The following is a 22,273-nucleotide window of genomic DNA, read 5'->3' on the forward strand; positions in this document are numbered from 1 at the left end:
TTTTTTTGGGTCAAATAATGGTAGCAAACTTATGGGGCAATGGGATGTAGGGAGATGCGTGAGGTCTTTGAGTTTTTATAAAATTTTGGGATTTTTTATGAATAATTATGTCCAATGGATTGGGGAATAGGTCATTCTAAGGACTGAGTATAAAATTGTGGAAGATTTTGTTGTATTTTTTTTTTTTTTTTTTGGGGGGGGTTACCCTAGAATACTGTACATACAATTTCAGGTTTGACATTGCAAACATACTGATTTTTTCTTTTTTCGTCGGTTTCAGCCTCGGCCGAAGCTAAACTGGAGGCAGAAACATGAAGAATTCATCTCTGCCATAAGAGCGGCCAAAGAAGCCCAAGCTTACGTCGCAAAGGGTGGTAAATTGTCAGACCTTCCGCCACCTCCTCCGTTGGATACCTCGCATTACACGCCTTGCCCGCACTGCGGTAGAAAGTTCAATGAATCCGCTGCTGCCAGACATATACCAAAGTGTGCTGATATGAAACACAATAAGCCAAAGCCACAGAGCAAGGTCAATACCAGAATGAACAGAATAAAATAATAATTTGATTGCAAATTAAACTTTAAATAAATATAAATTGTGATTTGGTTCATTTTCTATGTAACCCTACAGTGTACTAATAGATACAGTACTTTTGTTCTTAAAATCTACAAAATTGAACTAAAATATAAAAACTTTGTTAAAAAAAAAAAAAAAAAAAACTGTGGGGTTATAAATAATAAAAATAAAGCAGTTGATATATTAACGTTTTCTACCCTTGCTTCAAAATGCTCGTATTACTGTTAAAGCTGCTCTGCTTACTAAATAATATTCTCTGAAAGGCTATATTTTTTAATGCTGGAAATATTTTTGTAACTGTATTTTTATCTGTTTGTTTGTTACTGTTTTTGATGGGAAGGGGAGAGGAACTAAGCAGAATGGATTTGTAAAACAATGGAATGTGAGTCAATACGTTTGTTAATGAATTATTTTTATTTAACATTTTGCCTTTTCATTTCATTTTTATCTTAATTTAAATCTTGCAATAACATTTGTTAAAAATTAAAGGATAAATCCTAAGTCTTTAAGAAAAGAAAATTTTAGTTTAATTTTCTTATCGAGCTTTTAGCTTTAGCACTTGAGTTCCTCACCAAAGTTCTCATATCTTTCCAAGTATTGTTGGTTAAAATGACAATTTATTTAGCGCTTTTTTATTATTATTGTATTTTTTTTAGTTTACCGGTACAAAATAGCTTAAAGCTTTGTCATATTTTTCGAATCGTTTATAGTAGAATTTTGTAAGGATTCATAATTAAGAACTGATTGTAAATGTATTTAAGCTATTGTACAGTAAATTGTTTTACAATTAACCGATGTAACTTTAATAAAAGACTTGTAAATAATTACCTTACTTTATGACTTTATAAAGCATCATTTCATAATATGAAGAAAACAAACTATAAATATGAAACCTAGAAGAAAAAGAAATCCACATACTTTTTCCGTTTCACAAAAAAAAAAAAAATCATGGATATGTAACCTAAACCTAATCCTATCTAACTTAACCCTCACTCTATCTAACTTAACCTTTCTCTAATCCATGTGAAAATAATACGAAAATGGTTTAACTGCAAAAAAAAAGCCGTCTAAAACAAACGCTTTCCACTCTCAAATTTTAACCTTGTTAAAATATGAGAGGGAATAGTCTAACCAGAATTTATCAGCTTATAAACAGGGTGTCTCTCTACTCAATGCATTAACTTCACTAGCACATACACCCCAAATAGAAGAAAAACACCATATAAACCATGGACTGATTCTCGACCCTTTCACAGAAATTCAACTTTTTTCTTTTTTGAATTATCTACAGTTTTCATCATAAATTTAAAAAAGCATTGAAAAGAGCGTTCTATTTCCTGTTAAGAAGGAACCCTTCTAGAACATGCAATTTAATTTTTGGTAGCAAAACAAACACTAAATCTTTCAAAAACTGCTAAATTAAATTTAGAAAACTAACCTAATAAAAACGCACAAAAAAGAGAATAATTCAACGTAACTCAAAACATAAAATAGAGGTCATAAATATCATGAACAACCAAATTACGTTTAGTTTTTCTCCTTTTTTGTGCTTTTTTATAAGGTTAAAGTTGTTTGTACAACTTCTGTATTATTTTTCTTTGTTTCTTTTTTTTGTCTGTGTTTAGTATAGATGTTTTGTCTAATTTTTCAGCTTTGGTTGTTTGCTGTGTTTTTGATTTTTTACATTGAATTTTCCCTTTGTGTGTGTGTGTGTTTATCAGGTTAAAGTTGTGTTTGACAACTTCTGTAGTGTTGCTTTTGTTTTGTGTTGCCTATGTTTAGTGAAGGTATCTTGTCTAATTTTTCTGCTTTGGTTGTTAGCTATGTTTATTTTCACTTTTTTATGTGTCTTATTTCATATTTCTTTCTTTTTGTACTTTTTTATTAAGTTAAAGTTGTTAAATAAATATTGCCCAGGACAAAAAGTTAAATTTCTACATTTAACCCTTTTTCACACAGTCACCACTATTTTTCAGCTTAAAATGTCTGCCCTTTTGGGTTGTATGAAATTGGAAAAAAAAGGTTATACCGCTAAAAAGCTTATTAACCGAAATTTGCCAAGCTCTACTATGAATATTTCCAATGAGGTTGCAAATTTAGTTTTTTTACTTAATTTAAATTTAGCAGTTTTTGAAAGAGTTAGTGCTTGTTTGGTAACCAAAAATCATTTAACACCGCTGAGGTCATATTAATCCCCAGGGTGTCTTACAGAGATGAGTGCTGTGTCAATGTTTAAACCATTGCACCAACTGACGCCCTCTCCTGTCATTTTTTATATTTAATCTTGTCAGGTTTAACTAAATTAAAACAAAAAATGAATTATCTACTTTCATTTTGCTCTAGATAGTGCAGTACATGCTTTCTCTTCCTACATAACCTAGCCCAGCCCTAACCCTACCTCTATTTAACTTAAACTAACCAAACCCATCCCTTACCTAATCTAACCAAAAACAATTAATTAAGGTTTTTAGTTGAGATGAAAAAAAGCTAATGGCACGAGAGGGATTCGAACCAACGACCTTCGGCATGATTCGCCGCTGCTCTCCCACCTGAGCTATCGTGACCTCGATCCACTCGCACATCAACTCCCCATCTCAACTTCACCTTATGAGTTTTCCCTCCTTTTGCCATTTTTCAAATGTCGTGTAATCGGTTTGGATTCTCGACGACAATTGAAATGGCAACGGAGAGCTTTAGTGAAGTGTACTTCATTTTTAAATCATTAATTCACTACTTTCGTGGTCCGCTTAACCAATTAATACATGACAATTAATTAAGGTTTTTAGTTGAGATGAAAAAAAGCTAATGGCACGAGAGGGATTCGAACCCACGACCTTCGGCTTGATACGCCGCTGCTCTCCCACCTGAGCTATTGTGACCTTTTTCATCTCAACTAAAAACCTTAATTAATTGTAATGTTTAATTGGTCAAGCGGACCACGAAATTAGTGAATCTAACCAAAAACATTTTTTGGGATGAACATTTCCCAATGATGGTGTGAAATCCATAGGGAGCTTACATTATAAAATGTTAAATTGTGCCCCCAAGCCCAATTTACTGAAACTCGAGGTCTAGTTTTTTAATTGTACATTGTGTTGCGAAATTTCAAATTTCTTGATACCTGGTATGTTGAATGTTGTTATATTTAAATTTAGAAAAAAAAAACCAGGAATTATTTGTTCATTTACCCCCGCCAAGTACACTTTTTCTACTTCAAATTCTGAAACTTGGCATATTTAGAAAAAAATATGAAGTTTTTCTTTAAGTCTTTACAATTTAAGTCTTAAAGTTAAATGAAGTCAACCTATTTACAACCTTGCATACCACGACCAATATTGGTCACTGTCTTTCTTCTCAGCTCTTCATTAAGCTTAAAGCTTTTTAACATATCCAAAAGCTTTTTAAGGGTTACCATGTGTATCCTTTAGGCCTTGGCTTTTCCTCTCCTATGAGTTGGAATTTCAGCCTGCAGCCTTCGCAACAGAGAACGTTCCGCTTTCTTCTTCTTCCTTGTAAAATCTGTATAGGCTTGTTTTTGCTGCTCCTAACGTGCTGTTGAAATGGAATTTGTTTTGATTTCTGTGTTTTGTATGGGAAATTAACTGAAAATTAACGACAACTTATCATCCCAACAAATCATAAATATTTTTTATTAACCTTAAATTTAAGATAAATCATTTATATTTGTCACAAAAACAATATTTACTTATGTAAAAATAAAAATAAAAAATCTATCCAAAATCAACATTTTTTTCTTAATTGCCACAGAGTTGGTAACATTAAAAGTATAGAAAACATATCAACTTTAGAATAATAAATTTTGCAAGTTCAATCTATATAAATTAATAATATCACGACAAAATTAATGTGAAATCAACAAAAAATTTAAATCTTCTAGTAACTGGTTTTATATATATGTATATATATATAAAGGTTTTTTTTACAGCACCAAACTTAAGTTAAACATAGTTTTTATTTTAACAGCCGCAATTTCAACCTGTAAAACAAAAACATTTCGTGAAACAAAATCATTTCATGATACAAAAATACGCACAATTTCACTTCAACAGAAACAAAATAAAAATACTTCATTATATTGTTTTTCTTACGTTAATTTTACAACGAGTACTCGTTCGTCTTATAAGTTCAGTAACATCACAGGATATGTACAATCAGTGTTTTACCTGTACATAAAATTGAAAATTACAACATAAAATCTCACTTGATCCCCCCGAAGTGGTTCTTGTTGAAAAACACTTGTCAGTCTTGTTTAATTAAAACAAAAATTCTCCTCAGTTTCATTGTACAGTATTCATTCATTCAAATTTTGTCACTGGTCTATGGTAGGACTTTTATGGTTCTATGGTGTCAAAATGTCTATGGTCAAAATTGTCAATGGTATTAAAGCAAGATTAAGAACAAGGAAGACTAATATGAACATGAATATGAAATAACTAATATGAATGCTAGTTAGCTGAAGTCATTATAAAGCTGCGAACAATAAAATCACAAAGTAATTTTTGTGAGAAGTGCAGGAAAAGATTGTAAAAAAAACGTAACTGGCCAAAGCAAGATGTTCAGGCAAAGAATATGACAACCAAGATGAACCAGGACAAAACATTTAAAATTGTGAAATAAGGCATAGATTAAGAATAAACTCACAAATTACTCATGTTTAAAAAATAATTCTATCATTTTCAAATGAAGCAAACAGAACGCACTGAGGATGGTGAATGACAAAGCACGCCTAACGGACCAAATGATCAAGTATGATTGATATTAATGGTTATGAAAAATGTAAAATTGCTAAAATAAGAAAGTAAGAAAAGCGGATGGGATAATCAAAGATTACCAATGAAAAAATGTTTCTGTCATTTTTAAATAAAGCAAGCAGATACCCACTGAGGATGGCGAATGAAAAAACACGCCTAACAGACCAAATGATCAAGTACAGGTGATATTAACAGTCATGAAAAATGTAAAATTGCTGAAGTAAGAGAGTAAGAAAAAGCGGACAAGGATACGATTACTGATGAAAAAATTATTGGGTCATTTTCAAATGAAGCAAACCGACACCCAGTGAGGATGGTGAATGACAAAGCACACCTGATGGGCCAAATGATTAAGTACAATTGATATGAATAGTCATGAAAAATGTAGAATTTCTCAAATAAGACAAACGGTCTGAATAAACGGACAAGGATAATAAAAGACTACTGATGAAAACATCTGTCATTTAAGCAAACAAACACCCAATGAGGATGGCGAAATTCTGGAACATGCCGGACAGTCCAAATGATCAAGTATGATTCATATGAATGGTCATGAAATTTGAATACATGACAAGTTTTCTGGGGCTCTTGTTCAAAAATTTCCTTAAACTTGTAAACCAACCAAATTTTCACATTAAAAAAATGTGTTTAAGAACCAGAAGTTTATAACTTACCTACGAAAGACCTAATTTAAACAGATTTTTTTTTTTACTTTCGTAAGAGCAAATGGGATATGGATGCAGTTAAAAAAATATGACAAATCATTTTCAAAAAATATGCTCTTGCCTATGTTACTACTGAAAATTCCAAAGCTGGATAATATTTCACCTCTCCAAGCAATTCATTTAGAATATAAGGATTTAGTGTAGGAAATAAGTAAATAACCCGAAAATTAATTAAAACAAGTGTTTTTTCATTTATTGAAATTGGAACAAAACTGTGCAAATTAAAATTAATTTTGCATTTTTTTAGATACAAAGTTTATTCAGTCAATAAAATATACCAAAAAAATAGATAAAAATAATATATATATTACATACCTAATAAATATTACATGCCTAAACACATTACCCAGTAATTAAAATTTCCTGGACATAAATATCTCAATATGATATCAAAAACCGTGATTGTAAAAACACAGTTCACAAATAAATTAAGCTTCATTTAAAGTCTTATGAAGCAGTTACAAGCAGTTAACAAATAATTTTTAAAAAATTACAAAATATACGTACAAGTACATTAACAATTCACAAGTAATAATCATTCCACAATTTTTACCATGGTTCTAAAAATTTGGGATAAAATTGTTGGCTTAATCAAAATTATTTGTAACAAAATAATGGGGCTGTCGGTGGGTGCAACTGTTTAGGCGTTATCATGGTGCTCATCACTAAGGTAAAGGTCCCCCACTTAATTACAAATGGGCTTTTTTTTAAACACCAACACCCCGAGGTTCGATATGACCTCTGCTGTTGCGAACCCTCATTTAAAAATAAATAAATAAATAAAATAAAACTAAAAAATTAATTAATTAATTTAAAAAACACAGCAACATATAAGTACAAATTAAAAAAATTGAGATCTTGACATTAACTCCACAAATAAGTTTATGAGTTAAAAAAAAAAAATTTGGGTTTTATGTGTTCGACAAATTTATGAAGAATTTGTTTCTTGTTATTATATCAAAATGGACCACTCAGTTTTTCTAGTTATTAAGTCTTTGTCATTTCATTAACACTAGCTATCACTTTTTCATTTGATTGCTCATTCATTAATTTTAAAAAAACTAACTCATAATTATATATAAAAAATCTACAAACCCGCAACTGTTAGTTTCTTGGTTTTATTATTATCGCCTTCGCAGTCTGGATCAGAATCGGATTCCGAACTTGTACTATCCAATGGAACCGGATCACCCAAGTATGGCACATTGTGGGTCTTCTCAAGAGATTGGACTGGAACAAAAGCAAATATATTGCAATTTATTTCAGACAGTAAAGACTAATTTTTGACTTGATTGTGTAAACAGCACAGACACTCTATCATAAAAACTAGGATATTTCATGCTTATTTATGCATTGTGTAAGAAAGGTTCAAGAATAAAACAATCAGATTTATACACCTTTATTGTAATTTGCCTGGACCGATTTAATGTTTAATAATGATCAAAATATTTACAGTTATTTCAGTCATAACTTTTAACAGTTTAGAGGTGAATTTATTATCAATATTTATCCTCACCTAAGACCACAAGAAATTCCACATACTTCAGTCTCTTATTAACCATTAGTTCCTGTGTTTTCTGGAGGGCAACGAAGGTGCAGATAAAGCAGCGAAAGCTGGGATGTCTTGCCCTCCAGACAGAACCACCGTGGTCCGGCCGACAGACACCCAGAAGGGAACTGGTGGCTACAATGAGGAAGACAATTTTCCCACTGTTCGAGTGAGTAAGGAGATAAGTTGAGTTGGGCAGGCTCAAGGAGAGAGAGACAAGGGACAATGTGTCAGCCAGATTTTCCTCATTGTGAGCAGCCGAGGGATGCCGTCCTGGATGCCCTGGATGAAGTCCATCTTCTTTTTTCCAATCTTCCACTTTTATATTATTTCAAATAAAAGACCAGGATGGCTTAGTGATAAGGGTGTTCAACTTATATTTACCACATTAGTGGTCCTGAGTTTGAATCCCGGCATAGCCCATGAGTTTTTAATTGTGAATAATACAAAGAAAGTATTGGGTTTGACCTCTCGTCCACGACACCCAACGGGTAGTTAAACATTAAACCATCCTGTAATAATTACTTTATTCCATTAGTTTCAAATAAGGGTGGAGGGAAGGAAACATAAATTCCTGTGGCCTGGCCAAAGTTTTTTTTAAAAAGGCAAGTCATGACTTAAGTTATCCGGCTAATATAAATACTGAGGAATATTCCCTTCATCGTCAATGTGTAGAAGTCCAGGCGCCACAAATCTGATTTTATTGATGATCCCTGCCTATACATTATCGCAATTATTTAGGAACTCTCCCTTAAATGAATCACTTTTTCTATTTACTGTGCCATCTTGTCTCTTTATCCTCCAGATCTTGGAAACATATCTTTTAGAAATGATGAATGATGGATGATGGAGTGAGTGCAGTGTTCAATCCTTTTTTAAAAACATATCTTTTATTCTGGGTTGACGATTCGTCAAATTTACTCTAGTTTAATATTAAAAAGCACAAGATTTCAAATATATTATAGCTTTAAATTATCCTAACATTAACAGGTTTTTACTATTTGTTCTTACTTTATTCTTACAACAGGATTTTATAATTTTTGCTAAGATCTTTGTTTTTATATTATGTCGATTACTGATTATTCACTTTATCAAATTATTGCAAGACAAAACTTACAGACTGATACAGTCAATAAACCGGTACTAGCATGATTTGTAGCTGTGGCCGAAGTCCCTTCTTTGAATTATCTTCAAATATTAAGCCCTGTTTGAACTTCATCTGTGTAAATTTGTTGCAAAATCCAAAAGACGGCCAATTTTCAAAGAATCATTACAAGTGATTGGACAACGATCATAAGAAAGCTCCTAAACTGAAGCTTCACCGATTTTGCGTTTTGTGGAATTTTGAAGGTTTTTGTGTACTGAACGTAGAGTTTACTACTTACTTCACTTTGCTAAACTGGAATAAATCACTTCAAGACTACACATATTGCTCATGTTTTATGCTGACATTGCACCAACGTTTATAGTGAATGACCTAGGAACATTTTTGTAAAAATTCACATAATAAAAAGAATGCTATGAGGAGTTTTGTGCCTTGTGATCGAAAGATGGGCAAAACCCTTAGATTTCAACTGTACAAATAATTTACTTTCGTATATTCAGTTTGAACTTACTTTGATTAGCCAAAAGGCAGTTTTCACGCCTAAGGTCCTCAATATCTTGTTGATGTATTGTATTCCTTCTGTGCATGGTCTGTATGTGTTCCACAGCAGTTCTTAAGATCAAAGCCCTACTAGCCTGGAAAAAAACAAAACAATAAGGTAACTTTTTTTTCACTGACAAACCAACGGGAATAGGCAGACCGAAATGAGCAGTAATGACCAAACTACAGGTTAGATCTAGTACAATGATTTGAGAGTTCATAGTTTCACTGTAACCACCACCAACTATGATTTTGATTAGTTACCATTTTCTCTCCCCTTAAGGAAGGCAGGGCATCCTTTAGAGTAGTAAAAGTTTCTTTAATAGTTTCTCGCCTCTTCCTTTCTAAAGCATTGTGATGAGCTCTTCTTTCTGCCTAAAAAGAGATAAAAACAGAAATGTTAACCAAACAAAACTTAATTTACAACTTAAATTATTACTGACTAATAAAAAATATATATTGCGTTTTGAGTGTCATGGATGATGGGACCGCTTAAAGATACTTTTCTTCGAATCCTATAAATTTCATATGGAATTTACAAAAACAATAGGATTTAACCATAAAGGAAGGGATCACTAAGGAGAAAGATCGAGTCTGGCAGGACCGAGAAGAGAGACGAGTGACAAGGCGTTGGCCCTTCGCCGGATTTTCCTCATTGTGAGTAGCTGAGACCATCCTGGATTGAGTGAGATGGACACCCAGAAGGGGATTGGTGGCTACCAAAGTTGACCAATTTGCCTACTGTTTGAGCAATTAAGATGACAAGTTGAGTTTGACAGGTCCAAGGAGAGAGACCAGATTTTCCTCATTGTGAGCAGCTGAGACATCCTGGCTAACCAGAATGATGGATAATATTTACCCTCACCTAAGACAAACCTCACCAACACCAAATTCCAGTTGCTTCAGTCTCTTGCTAACTGTTGCTGCCCGTTAGTTCTTCTTTTCTCTGCTGCACCTTCAGTGGTCATTCACTCACTCTCTCCACAACCCTCCTCCTAAGATGTATTCAGATGCTCTCTCAAACCTCCTTCTGCATCGCTTGTAGCTGGGCCCCTCTCCTGTGTCTCCACAATTCCGGCCCGCAGAGAGGACTTCTTCCTGTTTTTTACATTCCAGGGTCACCAGTCAAGGTAGTTTCCCTGTCTTCCACTGTGATCTCAAAGACCTATCGTAAAATTGACCCTTCTTTATTTCCAAACTCCAGGAAGTCCTCAAGGCACTTTTCAGGGTCGCTTATTTCCCTAGGAGTTAATGTCGCCTTTCCAATGTAACTGTACAGTTTCTGGGCTAACGATTTGCAATAACAAAATTCCAGCGCCTCTGGTGTTTCCTGTCATAGTAGGCTGGTTTCTGCCTGTTTTTCCAAGGTTTTAAGTTGGTAATTAATTGGGAAATGCCTAGTATAAGGGCCTATTATTTTCCTTAATTCAAGATATTTTTGTTTGTCTGCTTCCTTTGATTATTTAGTGAATTTGTTCAGTGTGTAGTCATTTCTGTCTGCATCCATTTGTTCAGTTCTGCTTTGGGAGGTGAGTCTTTGCAGTTCTGGTCCGCATGAGGGCTGCTCCTGGTTTTCTTCTCCAGCCTATCACCTTCAATCCCATCGTGCTCTAGCCGACATCCAAGTTAGCAGCTCTGAGTTCTTGAACTGAAGATTGAGAAATCTAAAACCTCCGCTGCTTAGTTGTCTGGAATCTATGAACCTTGTAATCCATTTTCTCTCTCCTCCTTGGAAAATAGATGGTCAAAATTTGTGTCCTGCCCGCACTCCTATTCCATTTGGAAACTGTGTACCATACTAAGGACCCCCTGTTTTCAGCATTTTTTAGGATTTTATGATGGATTTCTCTTAGGGCAGGCTTTATTTCATTTTGTTCTAAATGCCTGTTTGCACTTTTGTATGGCATTCTTCCTCATCTTACTTCTGGTCAAAATAGTTAACTTTTTTATTATCAAACGAGGGTTGATGCTGGGTGTTGGTCTGCGAGTCTGTGAACTCAAGCTGAACCACTTGTTGGATTATTCAAACCTGTGACAGTCCCAATAAGCGGCCTGATACTGGTTCAGCATGAGTTCAAACTGAGAGGTCAAGGCTAGTGAAAAATACCCTTTTTTTGAAGCAATTCGCTGCAGTTTCCTTGGTCGCCTAAATACGGTTCCACTGCGATGATGCACCTTTTGCAAATTTATCTGTCTCATTCGATTTGCTTACACTGTGATACCTACATTTGACGCTCTGCTGCTTTTTATCTTTGTACCGTATTATAAACCATTCCCAAACCAACTTGTGTAGGACCTCCTAACACTTGACTGCCTGTCCGTGCTTTTGCTTCATTATTTCCTTTGTACGCCGTTCAACTGTAAAGAATTCTAGAACAATAGCTCTTGAAAAGAAGTTACACTTGTCTAAATTAACTTACAACGTAACAAAAATATTACGGATCGTCATGCCTGTCATACCATATCCACATTGTTGCCGTTCTCGTTATCGAGCGTCACACACGAATAAATTTCAGAATTAGTCATTATGGCCGAAATTAAGTCAAAACAATGGAAATTGAGTTAATCAAAGTTGTTTTTGGTGTAATCCATTGAGGTGTAAAGTAAACTATAAACTAACCTTGCAAATTGCAAACTTCTATTTTCTAATAAGATTCGTTCGCTCAGGAATGATCCGATGGTTTGAATCGTCGTTCAAAGTTGTGACGTAACATCCGGAGAATATGCAAGGTTGATTCATGGAATCCTTTTAAATTCAATCAAGATAAATTAAAGAAAGAAAGACAGAGAGAGGGAGCGAGGGAGAGAGAGAGAGAGGATGAAAGGAAGAGAAAAGAGAGAGGGGCAAGAAACAACGAAATAGAGATAGATAGATAGATAGATAGATAGATAGATAGATAGAGAGAGAGAGAGAGAGAGAGAGAGAGAAGATGAAAGGAAGAGAAAAGAGAGAGGGGCAAGAAACAACGAAATAGAGATAGATAGATAGAGAGAGAGAGAGAGAGAGAGAGAGAGAGAGAGAGAGAGAGAAGATGAAAGGAAGAGAAAAGAGAGAGGGGCAAGAAACAACGAAATAGAGATAGATAGATAGATAGAGAGAGAGAGAGAGTGTTAGACAAAAAAGAACAGAAGAAGAATGAGAATGAAAAAACAGAAAGAAAGAGAGTAAAGGAAAAAAGAATGAGAGAGAGAGAAAAGGTAAAGAAAATAATGGGACTGAAAAGAAAAGAAAGGGAAACAGTAGGGGAAAAAAGAAAGCAAAAGAGCAAGAGAGTGAGAAAGAAAGAAAAAGAGAGAGAGACCAAGAGAGAAAAAGGAACAGAAAATAATGGGAATGAAAAAAAGAAAGAAAGAGAAAGACAGTGTGACAAAAGAGAGAGAGGGTGTCAGTGTTAGAGAAAAAAAGAATGAAAAGGAATACGAGAAAAAGAAAGAAATACAGTGTGAGAAAAAAGAAAGAAAGAGAAAGAGAGAGACAGAAAGTTTTAGAGACAAAAAGGAGCAGAAAAAAATGAGAATGAAAAAGAGAAAGAAAGAAAACAGTGTGAGAAAAAAGAAAGATAGAAACAGAAAAAGAGAGAGAGTGAAACAGAAAGAGAGTAACCGTTGAAGGTGCAGGGAAAGAAAATAATGGGACTGGAAAAAAAGAAAGGGAGGGTGAGAGAAAGAGAGAGAGAGACCGAGAGTGAAAAGGGAACAGAAAATTATGGGAATTTAAAAAGAAAGAAAGTGTGACAAAACGAAAAACAGATTCAGAGTGTGTAAGTGTTAGCGAAAAAAGGAATAGAAAAAGATTGAAAATGAAGAAGAGAAAAAGAAAGAGATATAGTTGAGAAAAATATAAAGAGTGCGAGAGAGAGAGTGAGAGAGAGACAGACCGAGAGAGAAATAATAGGAATGAAAAAAAAGAAAAAAAGAAATAGAGACAGTGTGAGGAAAAATAATGAAAAAGAGAGAAAGAGTGGGTGTGTGTTTACATAGAAAACGCAGAAAGATACGCCTGCACAAAATCACTAATTCAGCGACAAATGATATTACCCCTGTATAAATTCAGAGAATGTATTGTAAGCGTTAAGACCCCTCTTCGTCAGATCCACTCGGGACTACTAACTGTATAGACTTTAAAATAGAATCCTTTTGTAGTTAGAGTTTATATTAAATAAATGTTATTTAAAAAAAATAGTTTCCTACATCGAAACCATAACTGATATTTAAAATAGTTAATACAAGGAAATGTCTACGTTGAAAGAAAAATTTTTGATGCCAGATTAAAATGATTTTCCTATCATGAAAGTTTCACCTACGGAAATTCGAATCCTTTTTCCTCACCGATTTTGTCAGAGAATCCGATCAATTACAATCATCATAAATTTTATTATCAAGATATTAAATGTTACTGATCCAGTTACTGATGACGGAACTGAATCGTTCATGAGAGCCGTTCACTCGGCGAACGATTCATCTTATCTTGTTTACAAATTTTAGTTTGAGTAGGTTACTTTTATAACATTAATTTTAGTACTTTGTTAGATTCCAGTTGATATTAGTTCTTATCTTAATAGTTTTCCAAATTAGTCGCTTTTCTGTGTAATTTCTTAGAGGTCAACGATAATTTTTCTTCTAAGTCTTAAGTGTTTCTATTTCCTGACTTTTTCTTCTACTACTATTCGGTAGATATGGCAGAATCTAAGAGTTCCGATTCCAGTAAAATGGAAAAATGTTTCGAGAATTACATTTTGATCGACGTCGGAGCGAATCTGACGAACCGAAAATTCAGTCGAAATTTAGAATCCGTCGTCTCGAGGGCTAAAGATGCAGGTGAGGGTTTCTTTATAAAATATGCTTGAACATTTCAGAATAGTGTCTGTAGAATGACCTGTTTCAAGCCAGACAGGACAGTCCAATGAAGTCTTTAGAATGAAGTTTAACAGGCAAGCCGGAACAGTTGGACTGTCAGCTAACGTTCAAGACTTCTAATGAGGAAGAGGATACAATAAGGGTCATAGTGACTAGTCATAATGACCTATGACCCTTGTCGGATCTTCTTCATCATCTGTACATCATGGGTCGATTTGTCCAAAATAGTATTTAAGATTTCGTGTGTTGTCCGATGTTGTTATGACGCCTTATTCCTGTCATGGTACTGTCAGCGTCATGGTACTACCCATATCGTTGAGTTGAGGGCATTTTAGGCCTCTTTCCGACAAGGTGAACTAGTTGAATGGATGGGCATCAATGAGCGTATCTGGACAAGTTTCCAACTTTTTTTATGCTTTCCTACTCCATGGAGACATAGAAACATTGGATGCAAGGTTTCTATGATTCCTTAGCCCTGACATAGTACTGTAAGTAGTGTAGACTATATCCATATCGTTAAGTGGGTCGAGGACATTTAGGCCTCTTTCAGATGAGGCGGTTACTCAATAAATACTGCAGGGATGGAGCTTTTACAAACCACAGTCGTCCACATTATTTTGTATCCATCTTGCTTATTCCAAGGTTTTTTTTTTTTTTAATGCGTTCTTATTCCAAGGAGGCACACATTGAATCCAATGTTTCTATGGTTCCTTCCGTCACATATGGTCACATGGTACTGTAAGTGGCATAGACTATGTCCATATCGCTGAGTGAGTCAAGGACATTCAGGCCTCCTTCCAAAGAGGTGAACTAGTGTTCACTTGTGATTGGCTGACTGGCTTATGTCTTATCGCTTCGGTATGAACCCCACATATCTTAGAATAAAAATCATGGGTTTAATGTTTATGCGATAAATATCTTATCTCTCAGGTGTGAACCCGGCCTAAGGGTGAGCTTATTTGCATAATTTATCCCAAATGAGACACTTGCCAACACCAGGAATCTTTCAGCTTTGTGCTACCTTGTGAAAACTCCTTGTCAGTCGGCTCAGTTCAACTCATCTACTTTTCTACCTGTGCCTTAACCGATATGCTTTTCAATTCCTTCACTTTTGTCCGTCCCTGAAACAAACTGAGAGTTCCCCTGGAGGGAAGGAAAACCGAATTCTTGAGGCCCTGACACTCAATGTCGTTTTTCTGTTGGTAGGTCATGGACATCTGGCTGTCCATGCAACACATCATAATTCCTGGAAGCTTCTATTACGCCACCCCTAGTTCTATTGTCAATGAATCTATTCGTTTGTTTCATTCATATTCCCTGGGTGCTTTTAGAAATGTTTCTTTATTCCCTACTAGAGTTGCCAAGCCGTCAGATGTACAATCCAATATAACAAAATTCCTTACAACTATTGCCATACATTAACGGTTATTTCTCTACTATTAACTCTTAATGTATATTGACATAGATCAGCTTACAATACCACTTTAAAAAGGCAATAATATGTTCATATGAAATTAGCATGTTGGAGGTCTGGAGCGTTGTGGAAACTCTGATGAAAAAGAAAGATTCACAAATACTAAGAAACATTTAATCAAATTTCAGATTTTGATTTTTTAAATAATATTTTTACATGAAGAATTGGGAGACGAGAGTAGCCGAATGGTCAGCGTGTCAGATTCTCAGCTTATAGACCCGGTGGTCTTGGGCTCACTTCCCCCTTCCTCCAAAAATACAGTAATACATTTCATCTCTGGCTGATATTGAAAAATAAGGCAAAAAAAAGATTTATAATAAATGGAGGAACTTTATTTTAAATTAAGTCTGGTGAACTTAGTCGTATCCGATATTTTGAAGCAAATTTACCCCATCATAAAAGTAGTTCATTTACTAAATAATTTTTATTATTAATTCATAATTACATAGATATAAATGTTTAGATAGCTCAACTTTCTATTGATTTAATGATTAAACAATTCACATTGGATAGAAGGAAAAGTTTTTCATTTAGAACTTTTGTTTAGAAAAAAAGGGCAGTCCTTTCACCATTATCTTATCGTGGTTAGAGTAGAGGCATATTGAGCCGAAGGTCGTGGGTTTGAATCCCACCTGCGACACTAATTTTTTATTTTGAAAAACTCGTGTATAATTAATTGAGCTTATGTATAATTAAGAATAAAATGATAAAAAATAATAAAATTTGGTTTTAACCTAGTATCACACCTTTGCATTGTACACAGTCCCGCTAATGTAGTACAGTCGTTAATATATGTGCTTCTATATGAAGCTTTGATTTGCTTACATTTAGAATAAAATGATAACTCAAAATGAGAAGTTCGTGGCATGGGCGATCGAAGTCACAGTAGCTCAAGTGATTGGAGCAGTGGTGGATGATGTGATATTGAGCCAAAGGTCGTGGGTTCGAGTCCCGCCTGTGACACTAATTTTTCATTTTGAAAAACTCGCGTAAATTAATTGAGCATTATCTTATCTCAGCCATTTCATTATTTCATGAGCTGAAAAAAAAATAATAAAACCCTCTTCTTAATAAGTTTTTATTTGTAGTTTGGTCGTTTACGATCATTTTGGTTTGTTTATCATTGCTGTTTGGACCAAAATGATTTGAAACGACTAAAATACAGGTTAATCACCCAATAGACTTTAAGAGGAAATCTCTCATATTTTATATTTGTGAAGGAAAAGATAAAATAAAATCTGAGGTAGTGCTGAACCAGCATTTGGGTCTCTTTATTGGGTCTGTCTTCACTTGCGATTTTGTAGAACTACTTAAGCCCAATCGTTCAGCATGAGTTCACCAACTCTCAGACCAACACTCACCATTAGAGTCTGAGGTGATGAGCCTATAGCCTGATTAACCTTGATAGCCCCTAGTCTGACAATTCTTGCTAGTTTAGTTATTAGTTTATTAATAAATCTGATTTTTGTTTTTTCTATGTTCAGGAGTACAGAAAATAGTTGTATCAACGTCTTCTTTAAAAGGGAGTAAAGAGGCGTTAAGACTCAGTAGGATATACCCTGGGACTCTGTACGCAACTGCTGGTACGTATATCTTTAAATTAATTAGTCTGTAATAGTCCGGTGTAACAGTATTGGTGTGTCAGATGTATTTTGACATTTTGGACTCACTGAGGATAGCGCAATGCTGCAACACTATAACGACTAAATTACAGTTATGAGAAAACTCACTACTCTATAAACATTAAAAGTCTTTTAAACAACAATTTAACATTCATTTATTGTAGGAGTTCATCCACATGAGGCTAAAACGTGGGCAGACGACACCTATGAAGAATTAAAAGAAATCGCAATGAATTGTGAATGTGTGGCAATCGGTGAATGTGGATTGGATTATAATAAGAATTTTAGTCCACCAGAAGTACAGCGACAAGTTTTTGAACAACAGGTTTTTTTTCTTGAATTTATTCCCTTGGGAAAATTAAAATAAAATTTTTAATTTATTGTTTAGGTAAAACTAGCATGCCAATTACGAAAGCCACTTTGCATTCATGAACGAGATGCTCATGATGACGTGATATCAATCCTCGAAGAGCATAAATCCTCTTTGCCCCCTATAGTTTTATATTCGTATACAGGTTCACTAGTTAATGCGAAAAAATATCTCAATCTCGGAGTCTATTTGTGTATAACAGGTATTTTTATGATTAATACAAAAAAAATTAAACAAATTGTAATTTATTTATTTTTTTATAGGTTTTTTGACAAAAGATAGTTCAGAAGATGGCGTCCAATCATTACTAGAGAAGAATGCTATACCTCTAGAACAACTTTTAGTTCAAACAGACTCGCCTTTCATGTATCCAAATGCTAGAGCTGCCAAACTACCAGACCGCGTCAAATCAGCACTTACAGAGAGGTAAATGCAGATCAATTGCACTACCAGCACATTCATTTTTAGATATTAATTATATTTTGTTTCAGGTCATTGTCATTTTTACATCGCTATTGCACTTTTCAAAGAAATGAGCCATGCTCTCTTCCGGCAATCGTAGAAATGGTAGCGGCATTTCTGAACAAATCGCCTGAGGATGTTGCACTTTCGACGTCTTTTAACGCTCTCAAACTTTTTGGCCTCAGCTAAGTAAATTTATAATAAGGTAATGAAACATCTTTATATTAGAAAATTTTGATAATTAGGTGTCATTATTAATTTTAATGTCAATACGCTTCTTGAATTTGAGCACAGGGTTTTTAAAATTTTTTTTTAATGGTATATGAAACTGAGACAATATTTTCTTGTTGCCAAGTATTTCCCATTGAATTATGTAAGTATCAAATCTTTATTATTTATATGTGTTCTTTGCATGAAAAGCAAACCCAAGACTGAGAAAATTTTAGTCTTCTTTTTTTTCATTGGGGTAATACTTATTGATAGAATTTTGATCATAATTGATCATCTCAAGTTCATAACTTTAGTGAAGGTGGGATTTTGTAACAACCATTTTCAGTTTTATTCAAGAATAACTTGATATTCTCTGTGCAGTTTTTTGGGTGTCGTGCCTGTAATTTGGTCATTACCGATCATCTTGGGCTGCCTATCCTGTATGCGATAATACATCTGATAGGCCAAAACAGTGAGGATAGGCAAACCAAGTTGATCTTTAATGACCAAGTTAGAGACAAATCATGCTCTAAACAAAACACTATTTTTTTGTATGTTTATAGTTCATATTTTCCACATGAATCTTGACCTTTTTGACAATAACTACATGTTAATATCTTTTTTTACAGATTGTTAATTTTATAACGGTTAATAAACAATTTAAACATAAATAAATGACATAGCTTACTTTTAATTTAAATTTATAATTTGACTAGTTTTCAATGAACACGGTCACACAGGTTAGAACAGAGATGATCATTTTTGATCAAATCACTATCAACAGTTTATTAGAGACCACCCATGATAATGTTACAATCTATTTTTTTTTATTTATAATTTTTTTGTTCAATATTCTATAGATCAGTGAATGCTTGTACTGTTGTATATGTATATTATTTTTTATCTTTACAAAGTATATTGTTGAGTTTTTTTGTTATATGTCTGTTTAAAAGTTTTAGAAATTTACCAATTTGTGTTGTACTCGTAGCTCAATGGAAGCTGTTTATTTTGAATTTATTTTGCTAGCATGTCGAGTTTATTCTTTTGACGATAATAATTTGCCAAAGATCAAAAATAAATAAATAAAATCAATATTTATTTACATAAAGAGCATATTTTATAAATCTAGGTTTATTTTGTCTACACTGGGTTGTTTTTGACATATTTCGATTTAATGTTTTTTGAATTTATAAATTATTTAATTAAAAAAGATTTATTTGTTATGCCTACTGGCAACGAAACAATGTCTTGACTGTTGAGAATGCAGTAGTATCGCATTCGCCTTATTTGCCTGTTATCTTCGTTGGATGAATTTGTGTTGTGGCATATTTTTTCTTTGTTTTGTTCATTCAGTAATTTTTTTTTTCTTCATGACTTGCATTACAATTTGCAACCGTTTATGGTAGTCGAAGCATTTTCATTTTTAAAAAAATTCTTTTTGACCAGTATCTTGTTTTTGTTGAAATTTTTTAAATGTTGTACATAGAAATCATTAAATAAATTATTAACTAATGAAATTTATAAAATTTAAATTTTGTGATTCGACGTAAGGAATGTGTTTTGGTTTTTAACTTATTAATTAAAACAGAAAATGAGTAAAATTACGAACAAATCCGTTAAAATTAAACATCGAACATTATAAATATATGAATTACAAAATGTTTATTATTTCATTGTCTCAAATCAGGAAATTAACTTTGAGTAACAAATGATTATTTTCCATATTTTTATAAATAAATTAAATTGTGCTGTGATAGTTTGTGGACAATAAGACAGATACTGATTGTGCCTTATATTGTTTCGATCTTTTCAACGCAGAATGTCAAGCACTTTTGTAGCTGAACGATACTAGTAATTTATTATTCTAGATGTAGCATAGAGAAGTTTTAAACCGCATGGAAAAAAAATCAGTTTTATTATATTGTTTCTTAATATTTGTAATTTATTGAAGGCTTTTAAAGTCCAGAGTATACAAATATATTATTCGACTTGAATGTACAATGGAATTTAATATTAAGGGTCAAGTCAAGAAGTTAGCAACTGCAATATCATAAAAATAAATTTAAATAATTGCTAAACATGAGCCGTATTGTTTTGATTTGTTTTTCATTATATGCCGAAGAAATTCTTCAAATTGCCAATGTATATGAACAAAGGTTTAATTAAAGATCAAATATAAAAGTAAGTTTGTTGTTTATTTCATTTTATCCCAAGAAGTAGTAATAGAGTGGTTTGATGGATTTTTGACTGGAGTGGATTATGGAGGTCGGAACACTCAGTTGTAATTGTAATGTGTACATCCTTCTATTCCTGTTGGCCACAGTGGAATATAGGGCGAGCACAATTTTTTTCCATCCCTCACTGTCTGCTGTACAACTCTTGGCCTCTCTCCACGACTTCCTAACTGTCCTTTGTTCCATTCCCAGTAATCATCTCCATGTTTGCCTAATTAGGTCGTCTAATCTTGCGTGTCCTTTGCGGGTTCCATTCTTTTCTAGAAGGCGCCTTCTCTTTTTCTCAGTGTATGTCCTATCCATTTCCATTTTCTTGCATACTTCTGCATGGTAAGCTGGCCAGTTCTTTTCCAGAGCTCTACATTGCTTATTTGTACTGGCTACCATATCCCGAGAATCTGCTGTAGGCAGTGGTTCAAAAAAACCTAAGAGCACTCATCACAGTTTTGTTGACTTACAAGTCTTGGATCTATATAATAGGCCGAACTTGATTATCGTGTTGAAGGGCCGACGTTTGGTTCACCTAGAGATGGATTAGTTCCTCCATATCGGATATAGTTTTATAAATACACAATTGGCTTTCCTAATTCTGCTCTTCACGTCGTCCTCTGTATCTTCAAATTTTGACGCCATGCTTCCCCTAGGTAGGTAAAGAAATAAACTGATTTAAGATTAAAATAACTTGAAGGTCGTCCACTATCAGCGGGCTATCCGTTCTAGGATTTATTCTCATTAACTTTCTTCTTTCTTTTCTTTTTTTTCTTTATTTATTTTTAAGGCTACCCCTTTGGCAGTAATGTTTAGGGCCGTTATTTTGGCTTGAAGGTCACTTACCCTCGGTGCTAAGAGACAGATTCATCTGCAAAATCAAGGTCTTCCAATCTTTCCTGTAATCTCTATTGAATGTCTCTTTTCCTCCCTTCAAGGGAGGACCTCATTTCATGACTGCGTCCAGTACCAGGATGAAAGGGTGGGTGACAGGATGCGTCCTTGCTTAACTCCTCTGTCCACGTTGAACTGTTCTGGAAGCATCCCTTCATGGTTCACCTGACAGATGTATCCTTGGCATATACATTTAATCAGGTTAACAATTTTTGGGGGAATGCCGTATCTTTCAAAATTAACCACATTTGTCCACGATCAATCAAGTAGGACTTTTCAAAATTTAAAGGCTAGGCTGTCAGTCAACACATTACTGAACTATAATTCTCAGTGTATTAATAAGGTCTACAGGTTTATTTTTCTTTAAATCCACTTGCTCTATCCTCAGTCGCTTTTAAAAAATGGCTTTAATTCTTTTAAGGATGATTTTAGCAAAAACTTGGCTGGCTGCTGTCAACAGGAACACCCTGTTGCAAGTGGTAACATCTCCTCTTTTCAGGATCTTTACAAAGATACACTTTTTTTTTTTTTTTTTTCATTCGCTTTGTACTGTCTCACTCTGCCTGATTCGACTTATTATTAAGGCTAAACATTTGTGCACTTTTCGGACGGTCATCTTTTAGTGCTTCGGGTGGGATACCATCCACGCTGGCCCTCTTACCTTTTTTAAGTTCACTTATGGCTTTTATCTTCTCTAGGGTAGGTTTCTTCTATGTTAATGTGAAGCTGTTCACCTGAATGGTATGTTCTGAAATCAGGGGTCTTATGCATTCTCTGTTGAGGATTTCTTAGAAGTGTTCCTCCCATCTTCGAGGTTGATCTTCTTGAGTGGTAAGCAAGTCGTCTTCTGAGAAGTTTGTATTCCTTGTTTAGTTCTATTAGTTCTAATTTTTT

General features: G+C 34.0%; 3 protein-coding genes across 6 annotated transcripts in view; 2 read left to right on the forward strand and 1 right to left on the reverse strand.

Moving 5' to 3' along the window:
* Positions 1–1,409, forward strand: part of LOC106664114 (zinc finger C2HC domain-containing protein 1C-like) — a 34,311-nt gene extending 32,902 nt beyond the window's left edge. For all 3 annotated transcript variants that reach the window (XM_014389548.2, XM_014389549.2, XM_014389547.2), the window contains one exon: positions 281–1,409. In XM_014389548.2, coding sequence (XP_014245034.1) covers positions 281–559 — 279 coding nt within the window. In that variant the 3' untranslated portion in view covers positions 560–1,409. The remainder of the gene's footprint in view (positions 1–280) is intronic.
* Positions 1,410–4,288: 2,879 nt separating this feature from the next.
* Positions 4,289–11,882, reverse strand: LOC106664099 (protein max-like). Of its 2 annotated transcripts, none has more exons than XM_014389510.2 (6): positions 11,729–11,882; positions 9,533–9,643; positions 9,240–9,363; positions 7,170–7,304; positions 4,687–4,761; positions 4,289–4,574 (listed from the first exon to the last, which is right to left on the reverse strand). In XM_014389510.2, exons 1-5 carry the CDS (start codon positions 11,792–11,794, stop codon positions 4,733–4,735), a joined length of 465 nt encoding a protein of 154 aa, XP_014244996.1. In that variant the 5' UTR covers positions 11,795–11,882; the 3' UTR covers positions 4,289–4,574; positions 4,687–4,732. The 2 variants fall into 2 exon arrangements, 1 of the variants encoding a protein (XP_014244996.1); XR_001340135.2 differs by having other exon boundaries at positions 4,558–4,574; positions 11,689–11,859.
* A 1,881-nt stretch (positions 11,883–13,763) lies between these two features.
* On the forward strand, positions 13,764–20,448 carry LOC106664098 (3'-5' ssDNA/RNA exonuclease TatD). Its single transcript, XM_014389509.2, has 6 exons — positions 13,764–14,086; positions 17,084–17,182; positions 17,386–17,546; positions 17,610–17,793; positions 17,855–18,017; positions 18,083–20,448. The coding sequence occupies exons 1-6, from the start codon at positions 13,945–13,947 to the stop codon at positions 18,240–18,242; spliced, it is 909 nt and encodes a 302-aa protein (XP_014244995.1). The 5' UTR covers positions 13,764–13,944; the 3' UTR covers positions 18,243–20,448.
* Positions 20,449–22,273: the final 1,825 nt, after the last annotated feature.

The sequence above is a fragment of the Cimex lectularius genome, unplaced genomic scaffold (assembly GCF_000648675.2).
Source record: "Cimex lectularius strain Harlan isolate CLEC.00 unplaced genomic scaffold, Clec_2.1 scaffold82, whole genome shotgun sequence".
Classification (NCBI taxonomy): Eukaryota; Metazoa; Arthropoda; class Insecta; order Hemiptera; family Cimicidae; genus Cimex; species Cimex lectularius.